The sequence below is a fragment of the Panthera pardus genome, unplaced genomic scaffold (assembly GCF_024362965.1).
Source record: "Panthera pardus isolate Hobbes unplaced genomic scaffold, ASM2436296v1 HiC_scaffold_17, whole genome shotgun sequence".
Taxonomy (NCBI): domain Eukaryota; kingdom Metazoa; phylum Chordata; class Mammalia; order Carnivora; family Felidae; genus Panthera; species Panthera pardus.
The window spans coordinates 23862202-23874757 of record NW_026526732.1 but is presented as its reverse complement, the minus strand read 5'-3'; the positions used below and the strand labels follow the sequence as shown (position 1 = coordinate 23874757).

At 34.6% G+C, this 12556-nt stretch overlaps 1 protein-coding gene across 1 annotated transcript in view; it reads left to right on the top strand.

Moving 5' to 3' along the window:
* Window positions 1-12098, top strand: part of VTA1 (vesicle trafficking 1) — a 65727-nt gene extending 53629 nt beyond the window's left edge. Inside the window, exons 7-8 of the mRNA XM_019425115.2 lie at window positions 4533-4613; window positions 10995-12098. Coding sequence (XP_019280660.1) covers window positions 4533-4613; window positions 10995-11140 — 227 coding nt within the window. The 3' untranslated portion in view covers window positions 11141-12098. The remainder of the gene's footprint in view (window positions 1-4532; window positions 4614-10994) is intronic.
* The last annotated feature ends 458 nt before the right edge of the window (window positions 12099-12556 follow it).

Genomic DNA, 12556 nt, shown 5'->3' with positions numbered 1-12556 from the left:
AGTCAGTTAAGTGTCCGACTTTGGCTCAGGTCAGGATTTCCTGCTTCAGATCCTCTGTCCCCACCCCTCCCTGAGCCTCTGTCTCTCTCAGATAAATAAAAGAAACAAACAAACAAAAAGAAAACCTTTAAAACTTTTAGTTTTATATTACCTGCAAATATTGCTGTCATTTTTGTCTTGAAGAATATTGATGAATGTGGTCATTTTAACACTGACCTCTTTTGTGTCACCATTCTGCATATTTTAACCTGACTTTGTTTTATGGTCTGTATGATGACTTTAATAGCACACCAATTTGAGTTTGTTCTGTAAGTATCATGGAACAGAATTATAAATATTTTCTTTTCTTTTAGAAATACTCAATATTTTCGGGTAGAACAATATAAGCAACACCACCAACTACTTATATGTATTTGCTTTAGGTTAATACTATTCTAATTATACTACTGAATTTAAACACTAACCAGGAGCCTCAGACACACCAGTTTTAGAAAATAAAATGCATTTTGAAGTCAAATTGTATTGGTTATTAGTGCCTACCCCTTGCTAAAGCACAGACTCAACTGTTATACAGCTTCTCCTAACCTAGGTTTTGCCTCTTTCTAAAATGAAATTAACCATACTCTCATACTGATTTTAATTATTAAAGGGGAAAAAGGTTGAAAATTCACTACTACTATGCCTAACACAAAATCAGTGTTCAGCAAATTAGTTTCCTTTTCCTTTTTTTTTTTTTTTCGCTTCCTTCCTATTTCTGTGCCAAAGACAGGGTATTTAGCAGCAAGCTAATGAACACTTAAAACCATTTTGTGAATCAAGGGAAGTGTCACCTTCGGGGGTAGGATATTGACCTTAAAAAAAGTTGCATGAGGGGTGTTGGTTTAGACAAAATATCTTTGGGCAGAATTCTGTATAGGCATATATTTGTATATTTAATATATAGTTCTACAGTACATATATAGAAGAGGGAAAGCATATTTCTAGTAGGAAGGCTGAATTAGGTTTGGTACAACAAAAGTGATCAAATATTAGTAGTTTCATACGTTCAGACTAACAGTATCTCCTGCTTAGAATATCCATGACATACGTAAACATAGATATCGAGGTAGTTTTCTGTTAGGAAGTTTTCTGGCATAAGCAGTTAATTTTGATCCAGTTAACTGGCATAAACCTTATTTATTTTATTTTATGTTTTCTCTTTTGTTCCTCAGAGTGAGCACATAAAACCAAAAGCCTTGGAACTTATTTAGGTTGAGGTTCTCTTGTGTTACTTTATATACACTCTAAATAGACTTAGCATTTAAATAATTGCCATAGCTATTTTATAAGTTAATTCTTACAGCAACTATATTAGAAATTGTTGTCTCTTATTTACATACTGTAAAGAAATTAAGCAATTGTCCCATGAAAACAAATGTACAGGCATACCTGTTAGTGACAGAACTAGAAACTGAACCCGTGTCTTTCTGATTTTGTTTTTGGCACCTCCTTTCTGTCTCTTCCTCCAAGGAACTAAAACCCTGTTAAATCAAAATCTACTTTTCCCATATAGTAATTTACCCCTTAATACTGGTTTAAGATTTTGGAATCTCCTCTTAGCTGGCAGATTTTTTTTTCTATTATATTTAAAACAGTTAAAAAAAAAAAAAAAAGAAAGTCCACAGTTGCCTAATAGCAAATGAAATAACATTTCTAGTTTATAAATATAGCAGATGTTTCCCCTCTTACTCACTTTAAGATTGATTTACTTTCCCTCATATAAAGATCCAGGATGCACTTTTATCAAAGGGAAATCCTTAAGATAGCTGAAAAGAATAGTATGTACTAATATACGGTTTTTAGTTCTTCCACAAAACGCACCGAGGTGCAAGGAGGGCAGCGATAACGTTTGTTTAAGCAGGGGGAGTGTTTGCCTCTTGTATTTAACCACTGTGGACTATCAGAAGTAGGTGATGGAGCAGATGGTTTTTCCTTTCTCTTGAAACATACGCTTTACACAGCCTGTAAGTGCTCAGGAAGAAGAGCTCAGTAATAAATCTAAATAGATTAAATATTAGAACTGTCTTATAATTAATGCTAGCCTTTTGATGATAAATGTAGCTCAGCACATACAGAGATCAAAAACTTAGCGCTTTTATTGTTGTTCTTTTAAGTATCAGCACTGCATTTGAGTTCTCCTATACAGCTTTCAGAGTTGTTAATATTTTGTCCTAACCATTTCAGTCAATGCTATTTTCCGTGATTATACTGAGGTTTTACTCAACCCAATCCTCCCATTTTCTTACCTCTGCTTACAGTGTTCCTTGTAGATAGCATGTCTTTTCTTTGCCTCTCCAAATGTTACTCTTTAGGGTTATACTTTTTGGATAATCTTCTAGTTTTCTAACCACTACCTATTTTTTCTCCCTTTTCAGAATCCCCACATCATGTAGGCAGTAGAACAATTCAATACTTAATTAGACATTTTTTAATGTTTAATTCTTGAATGTATATTAATGCCATTTAATAAGCTATGTAACCATCTACTTAAAAATTAACCAGAAGTTACTTGTTAATACCTCTTTTTGTTAAATAACAGAAGGAAGGAAATTTCCAACACAGTTCTGCTTTCCCCAGGAATGTTTTTATGGTCACATCACTCCAGCATATTGCAGTCTTGGGGGCTGCGATCCATTTATGAATTGACAAACGAGACCTTTCCAAATCCCGAGAGAGAGAGAGAGAAAGAAAGAAAGAAAAATAGATTTGGGCATCTCGAAAAAAAAAAAAAAAAAGTAACATAAACCACAAGCTATTTTTACAAATTTAACAAGTATTTATGAGGGGCGCCTGGGTGGCTCAGTCAGTTAAGCGCCTGACTTCGGCTCAGGTCATGATCTCACGGTCTGTGAGTTTGAGCCCTGTGTCGGTCTCTGTGCCGACAGCTCAGAGCCTGGAGCCTGCTTTGGATTGTGTCTCCCTCTCTCTCTGCCTCTCCCCCACTTGTGCTCTGTCTGTCTGTTTGTCTGTCTCTCTCTCTATCAAAAATATATAAAATGTAAAAAAACAAAACAAGTATTTATGAGCTTGTGTTGGGCCTGTACACTAGGTCCCCCTGGGAACATGTCATGATGGCTGCCAAAGGACACCCCTTGGCTCATGCATCAGGACAAATGGAGGCAGTATCTTCTTACTGCTGCGTGAGGCGCTGAACAGCCTGTGTTGTCAGTTCAAGTCTTGGTTGAACGACTGTGACCACAAGTTCTTAATAAAATACACACCACATAATTTTTTTTTAGTATTGCTTAAATAAAATTTTACTACATAACTAAATTTCTGTGCAAATTCTGTTTTGTTCTTGTTAATTAATATTGTCTAGTTAGTCATGTGAAGATGTACAAATAAGCATTTAAAATTTAATAACAAGATGCTGATTGGGGCATCTGGGTGGCTCAGTTGGTTAAGTGTCCAGGTTAAGTGTTTGGCTCAGGTCATGATCTCGAGGTCTGTGGGTTTGAACCTCGCAACGGGCTCTATGCAGACAGCGCAGAGCCTGGAGCCTGCTTCGGATTCTGTGTCTCCCTCTCTCTCTCCCTCACCCACTCGTTCTCGCTCACTCTCTCTCAAAAATAAATAAACATTTTTAAAAATTTTTACATAGCAAGATGCTGATTAATAAAAATATTTCTTCTCCATAGAGAAAGGGATTTGTTTGGAGAACTTAATTTAGATAGAAACACAAATTATTTAGCAAGGAATGGCAATGATATCTAGATTGATCTGCTCATGTTTTTTTAACATCAATATGAAAAATATATAGTCATGTCTCTATGCTTTAGATACATCAAAACACTACACTTGATTAGGTCGTCTTGAAGATCCCTCCCAAAGGTTGCATTCCCTTTTTTTTGTTAATGTTATTTATTATGTGCCTTTAAAGGTTAACAAGTTTTGTGGGAACAATTATGTCAGATGTGGATAGTTTAATATATTTGGTTAGCAATTATCAAAATCAAGCAAAAGATAGTCATTAAATTGGTCAGTTTAAAATTAAAACCTGACTTTGCAGTTACACTTCTTTAAATTTTTCCTATAAATAAATTCATACACATTGTACATATGTATATGTACACACTGTATAAGAATATTCACTGTAGTGTTATCTATAGTAGCAAAAGAATGAAAGCAACCTACATGTCCATCAGTAAAGGACTGCTTTATAAATTGTGGCTCATACATGAAATGGAACACTTATGTACCCATGTAAATTAATAAGGTAAATTGCGAAAATATATTAAGTGAAAAATGTACAAAATAGTATAGTATGCAGACATATTACCATTTGCGTTAAATACGTATGTAAGCACTCAAAATATATTTTCCTGCATGTTTTCCATTGCAGCTTCCAACATCAAATAAGTATGTCAAATTATAATTCAATAAGGTTCCAAAATACTAAGAAATGAAATTCCTTCATGATCCTCTAAACGCTTTCCTAGTGTATAATTAAGAGGTATAACTGTAATGCCCATTTGTGCTTCTCCGATTTGCAGGTGTAACAAGTAATACTATCCAGCCTACTCCCCAGACTGTTCCGGCTATTGATCCTGCACTTTTCAGTACAGTGTCCCAGGGTAAGTCAGCTGTTTTTGTGATATATTGTATCTCCTGCTTTGGGCGTTGTTTGGTAATTTTACCTTAAGAGTGTTGTATATTTGAATGCCTAGGTAATTTGAAACACGTTTCTTTGAATGGCTGTGTTCACTAGATTCTCCAGTGAGCCAAGATTATTTCATATTATCCAAAATACCCAACTTTGAAGGCATTCCCTTTTTTTTTTAGTTTTACAGTTCCTTTTTTTGCATAATGCTGGATATCGTGGCACAAACATATAGCCAAAGCTATCATGAAAGCTTATACTAGATGACTTTACTTCAGAATTACCATGTGTTATGATTATGGTCTTCCTTATCTACTACATTAAATTATTAGATTATCCGAAAAGAGAACTGACTGTAATTGAAAATAAAAACAAAAAAGAACCTTTAATAAACTGGCAGATTACCCAACAACATAATGGAAAACATATCACCTGCCCAATGAATACCATATTCCTCTGTTAAATTTGGTTTCCAGACTCCCCTCTATAATCCCCCTCAATTTTATTTATTTTTTTTTTAATTTTTTTTTTTTTAAACGTTTATTTTTGAGACAGAGAGAGACAGAGCATGAACGGGGGAGGGTCAGAGAGAGGGAGACACAGAATCTGAAACAGGCTCCAGGCTCTGAGCAGTCAGCCCAGAGCCCGACGCGGGGCTCGAACTCACGGACCGTGAGATTGTGACCTGAGCCGAAGTCGGACGCTTAACCGACTGAGCCACCCAGGCGCCCCTAATCCCCCTCAATTTTAAAAGCTCTGTCTAAAATCTGCTGTGAAAATATCTGAAAAAGATAGATCAATGACACAGTAGGGAATCTGGAAACCAGGCCACCCAGTATGGAAATTAATGATAAAGGTGGCATTTGGAGCAATGTTGCGAGAATATATATTCAAAAGTGATGTTACAACAGTTGGTTATCAGGAAAAAATATATATTAGATTCTGTCTCCCAGTTCTCATATCTGATTTAGTTGCATCTTAACAGGCTTAACTAGTGAAAAATAATAAATTCCATACCACGGAAGATTCCCTCTTCCCCATTACGTTCTTAAAATGCAACTAATAGACCAGGAGGGAATTGAAACTTAAAGAATTAATGTCCAGAGCATATATAAAGAGCTTCTACAGATGAATAACTAAAACTCAGTTCACCAAAAAAAACCCAAAAAAAACAAAAAACCAAAGAATGAACCTGGACCACTCTCTTAGACCATGCACAAAAATAAACTCAAAATAGATGGAACACCTAAATGTAAGACAGGAAGCCATCAAATCCTCGAAGAGAAAGCAGGCAAAAACCTCTTTGATCTTGGCCTCAGCAACTTCTTACTCAACATGTCTCCAGAGGCAAGGGAAACAAAAGCAAAAATAAACTATTGGGACCTCATCAAAATAAAAAGGTTCTGTACAGCAAAGGAAACAGCAAAACTAAAAGGCAACTGACGGAATGGGGGAAATTTGCAGATGACATATCAGATAAAGAGTTAGTATCCAAAATCTATAAAGAACTTTTCAGACTCAACACCCAAAAAACAAATAATCCAGTGAAGACATGGGCAAAAGACATGAATCAAAGAAGACATCCAGATGGCCAACCGACACATGAAAAAATGCTAACCATCACTCATCACCAGGGAAACACAAATCAAAACCACAGTGAGATACCACCTCGCGCCTGTCAGAATGGCGGACATTAACAACTCAGGCAACAATAGATGTTGGCAAGGATGCGGAGAAAGAGGATCTCTTTTGCACTGCTGGTGGGAATGAAAACTGGTGCAGCCACTCTGGAAAACAGTATGGAGGTTTCTCAAAAAATTAAAAATGGAATTACCCTAGAACCCAGCAATTGCACTACTAGGTATTTATCCAAGGGATACAGGTTATGCTGTTTCAAAGGGGCACATGCCCCATGAAAACCCCCATGTTTATAGCAGCACTATCAACAATAGCCAAAGTATGGAAAGAGCCCAAATGTCCATCTATGGATGAATGGATAAGATGTGGTAGATATATGCAATGGAGTATTACTCGGCAATCAAAAAGAATGAAATCTTGCTATTTGCAACTACGTGAATGGAACGGGAAAGTATTATGCTAAGTGAAATTAGTCAGAGAAAGACAAATACCATATGACTTCATTCATTTGAGGACTTTAAGACACAGAACAGATGAACACAAGGGAAGGGAAGCAAAAATAATATGAAAACAGGGAGGGGGACAGAACATAAGAGGCTCTTAAATATGGAGAACAAACAGGGTTACTGGAGGGGTGGTGGGAGGGGGATGGGCTAAATGAAGGAATTAGGAGTTAAGGAATTAAGGACATTAAGGAGTCTACTCCTGCAATCGTTGTTGCACTATATGCTAACTAACGTGGAATGTAATGTTTTTTTAATTACAAAAATTAAAATATATTTTAAAGGATTGATAATCTACAGTGTCAGTGAAGACCTAGGGAATGACTCTTGGCATGCTGTTGCTGGGCAGTATACGTTAGTAAAGTTTTTTGTAGCAGTATTATATCACTAATTTTTTGACCCGGCTATGTTCCACTTTTAGGAATCGTCTTAAAGAAATACGTAGACATAAACACTAAACATGTTTACAAGGATATTTTATTTCAACATCATCATAGTAGTAGAAAATAATCTTATGGTATTATTTGATAATAATGAAAATTATGGTCCATTTGTCCTATGGACTACTGAGCACATATTAAAAAAGAATATAGTAACTCTGACATGAAAGATCTCCTCCATATACTGAATTAAAAAAGCAAGTTGTAGAACATTCTGTATAGTATGACCCTGTTTGGGGAAAAAAATTAAAACTCTATCTTCCCGCATGTACATATGTGTTTAAGTACATAGAAAAATTCTAGAGAATGCACAGACTACAACTAGTCATCTCATAACCATCACTAGCTTCACCACCACCTCTAATACTCCCTAAACCCCTTTGCTGCTACATTTTTCTCTTTAGTGCTTAGTACTCATCACCTTTTAGTTCCCATATTATATGTGTGTTAATATATTAAATATTTTTGTAGTGAGTCTGTGGCTGACTGTGGAGAAGAGAATGGGATTGGAAAGGTGGTAGATACAGGAAGCAGAGCATTTCCCTTTTGAACTTGTTTATATAGTATTAGAATGCGAATAACAACGTACCTCATAGGTTTTTTTGGAAGATTCAATGGAATATCTGAAAAGTATTTAGCACAGTGCCCGATGCAGTCAAATTCTGCCTCAAATCATTACTGCTGTTGCCATTTTTAAGTGACATATCTTGGCAGTGCCTGGATATGAGGGTTTAGTACTGAGGTTTGTCTTTACCCTTAAGGTTTACTGGGTATCAGATGGTTCCCCTATGATCCTGCCTGTGCTTTCCATTCAAGTCAGAGGATTATAGAGTCCACTAGGGTCAGATTATCCAAAGTCCCTGACGTGAATTTCTAAAATTACCCAGTTAGATAGAAAAGAGTCTTTAAAGACCCATTTTGGAAATTTTTACAATGAAATATTCTATGCTCTGTCATGACATTAGATAAATCAGCCTTGGAAATGGATTCTTCTATCCTGTCAACTGAGTGTGCAGAGATTTTCTCTTTACACCAAAAATGTTATCTTTGATCCAGTGCTGACCCAGGCTCTTTCTGCTGCAATAGGGAACTTCACTAATAGCCCTAGCTGTCTTCTGCCTTCTCGTACTGCCCTGTAAAGGAGAAAAGCAGCCCTGTGATGAGGACTGTCTTGCCTAAAGCCACTGGAAACATATTAGGCATAGAGTTCAGAAAAGAGATATTCTGTTAGACAGCCTCTCTAATCCTTTAAACACCTTTTAGGTCCACAATATGCTCTCTCTGGTCTGATTATGGCCTCTAGTAAATTTTAGTAATTGGAAAAACAGCTTCTATATGGGTGCATGAAGAAGTTTTTACAATTTGGAATATAATATCAGATACTGAAATTGAACACTTGTTCTCTTATGTATTTTCCACTTCAGTTTTCAACTGCTAATTTAAAAGAATCATAATTAAGCAGATTTTATTTTTTTTAATTTGAAAGTTTAATGACATGTTTTATTATTGATGACTCTTAGATGATATTTGTTAAATGAAGGAAAGCCTGAAGTGTTACAGAATAGCAAAAGTAACTATTTGACATGGCTTTTTAAGTTCTTTTAATTGTTGAAAATAAATCTAACATCTCTATATAAATCTGTAAGTTACATTTTGTATCTGAATGTGTAAGATGGTTATTATCTAATGATATTTTACCTGCTAGTTACATAATTTCATACAAGTTTATAAGATACATATGTATCTGTAATGACATTTTCCTGTTAAAATACTTCCATTCATATTTTCTGAATATTTGTGTTTTAAAATAGTTTTATCATTGGTGTATAAGTTTAGTTTGTAAAAACTAAAATAGTCACAGAGTTCTTGCCACTACAGACATCTTATTAATAAGTAAGTGGTATGTCAGCAAAACAGTGCTAAGGCTAATGGTATAAAAATATTAGTTCTGTGCATTGGATTTTCTTCCAGCAAGTCCAGTAAATTCTAGATGGATGCCCTACATATTTAAAAATTGCCCTGAGATAAGAGGATAGGCTGTTAAAGTACAAAATGATGAGTGGGGTAAACTCAGTTTTCAAAGATGTCTCACACACCTAGATAGTATGTCTAGCTCTAGATGACCAGAGCCTCTTAATATATCTAGAAAAAACTTTGAAAAATCTAGTAGGTATTTTCAAGAAAGAAATACAACCTAAAGTGTCCTGACTAAATTGTCAATAGAGCTGCAGGATAATTGGTTTTTAAGTTTAAGTGGTAACAAATGCCAAGTCACTAAATACTAAAAGAATTTAGTACTTTCAGTAGTACTAAAACTTTTGGTACTACTGGAGAACTTTTTTTTTAAATATATAATTACATTTTATTAGTTTATTGATTTGTATTTTTTGCTTTTTAAGCAAGACTGGAACTTAAGAAAATTGAAGTAAGTTCTGTCAAAATTGGAATGTGTAATTTCTTACAATAGTAAGATTAACCATTATAACTTTAATAGCATTCAACAAGTATTTGAAGAATTTATATGTAGCACACTGGCTAGTTACCGTATGTAGATATGTGTATATTTATATTCTCTTAAAGTCAGAAATTAATATGTAATTCTGTATGAACTTGATTCATTTTAAAATGTAGGAAATAATGTGAAGTGGAAACATATTCATTCATTAAAGTTCTTCAGCACTTATCGGTGCCTGACCCTGCCCTAGAAACTTTATGATCCATTATTTCAGAACTCTTTTGAAAATTTTAAAGAAAACAATAATTTGGATCAGAACTTAGTGTCCAGATACCTGCAGTTGCTATATGTATAGATATGTATAACATACGCACATATATCTTTGGCAAAATTAAAGGTAACTAAACAAAAATAGTCTGTGTATAAGTACAGACTTATAAATAGAATTTGCTCGTTATGTTCTGTGCCTCAGCCTCCTATCACTTCTTTTTAGAATCCTCATAAAAAATTCTAAAGAAAATGGTATTTCAAAAGACAAGACATAAAGTCAGTTTTTAATTTCATCTTTAGAAATATATATTCAGGTATATTCAAATTTTAGATTAAATGAAATGTTTTTAGCATTTTGGTTTTCTTTTTTACCCAGATTATTTAGTTGAGCACTACCCATATTAACCATATATGTAACTGGAAAACTTGCCAAGAATAAATTTTGGACATAAATTGTAAAAGTTGTTCGCGTGTTGAATTTTGTAGTTCAATGATAGTATGTTCGTTAAACCTTAGAGTTTTATATACGGATGGCACAAAAACACAAAATATTTTCATGCTAAAATAAAAGTCAAATGGCTTATGTAATTTTTTAAAAATGTTATTTATTTTTGTCATTGAGAATTATATTTATATTCTAGTTCAAATGAGGGTTCAATGGTTTAGTCTGTGTGTATTGTTCCATGAAAAGAGAGGCTTAGCAATTCTAACATAAACACCTAAACTACTGTCCTTATTTTACACAGAATATAATTTTTTTTTTGCAATTAATCTACCAAAATACAAGGGCCTCTAGTTTACTACTTGGGGGAAAAAAACCTTTTCATGTAAGTTATTGTGTAGTGGCATGTGTATAGTTTATATGAGTAAGAAAAAATTTGAAAAGCATGGAAAAAACTTATTTAAATACCCTGGGGTTGAAAAAAGCCTTCATGTTTTTATATAACCTTAAATATTTTTTTTATAATTTTAAATGTAATAAGCATTGAACCGAACAGAATACGTTTCTATTCTTACGGATAGTCTTAATTATTCTGTTTGTCTTCCAGCGGATGTCCGTCTAACACCAGAGGACTTTGCCAGAGCTCAGAAATACTGCAAGTATGCTGGCAGTGCTCTGCAGTATGAGGATGTCAGCACAGCGGTGCAGAATCTACAGAAGGCCCTCAAGTTGCTAACTACGGGCAGAGAATGAAGCCTTTGTACCACACGTCCGTACATTTTTGGCTTAAAGAACTAACAGTCCATTACTCTCTCTTCAGCCTATCAGGAGCACAGTTTTAAGGAAGACTTCAGTCGCATTGACTATAACAATGAAATCTGTGTCTGTGTATCAGATTCCTGTTGAAGCATTCAGCAGCAGCCTCAACCAGTTTTCATTGTCCATTTAGTGGATCCAGTAATCTCCGGGTATATCGGGCTGATGTTAGCAAGATCCAGAAATGCCCATTGAGCCCTGCTTCAGAGAATGAAATCACACTTCTATAAAATGTATTGGGATTCACATTGTATCTTAATATACATAAATTAAAGACTTTTAAAAATCTTATAATTTGGACGCACAGGCTATATTACTTTGCTATAAAATTCTAAATTTAACTTTTAATAGAAATTGCCAGAATATTCTAGATTAGAGATCATGTTTCCACCACCCCCACCCCCCCCCCCGGATTTATAAAACAAATATGAACATCCTAAACTGTTAGACGAATTTGAAAGGGATTATGTTCAAAATTAAAATATGTTCATGTTTAATAGAACTACATTAAAAGTGAAAATTGTTACAGAAGAAACCAAGGTAAAGAGGTAGAATCACTTTCAGACTTAAGAATAATGTTGGTTTCCCAACAGCTTTCCCTTCTCCATTGAAGCTTAAAGTGAATTGGTATTTATTCATAGGCAGTTTGACTGCATGTATTAGGGAATGAAAAGAAGACATTTGTAGTAATGCCTGGAAACTTGGTGCTTTAAGTTAAGGTTCTCCTCTGCTGCTATGGAATGGATTCCATAAAGTGGATAGCTCTGAGCGCTGCAGAAGACTATGAGAATTTAGACTCTCAGTTGTTCAGTTTATAAGTTTTGTGGGAAGTGATGGACTTACTGTGTGTCACCTACATTTGTGCTGTGTAAAAAATAAATACAAGGATTCTTTTAACTCGTTCCGTTTATTACAAAGCCAAATGTCTGTTTTAATTTGCATGCTAGAGTTATCTTTTTTTTTTTTTAAGTCATTATGTTTAGTTACAGGAATATGGATGTTTCTAAAGTAAAAGGAACAATTTTTAAAAAGAGGGAGGTAAATTTGCTAAATTTACCTGAAATTTATCTGGTCTATTTCATTCATCCCACTGAGATTGGAGTCTTTAACGTAGGGGTCCACAAACTATGTATGGTCAATGGGCAGACCACCAGTTATGTAAATAAAGTTTTATTGAACTAAAACCTTGCCCATTATTTATGTTTAATCTGTGGTTGCTTTTCCTGACTATAGAATCACATGGCCTGCAAGTCTAAAATATTTACTCTTTGGCTCTTTAAGAAAACATTTGCTGAACCTGTTCTAACAGTCTATTCCAAAGAAAATGAATCATTATCTCATAACCATTCGTCT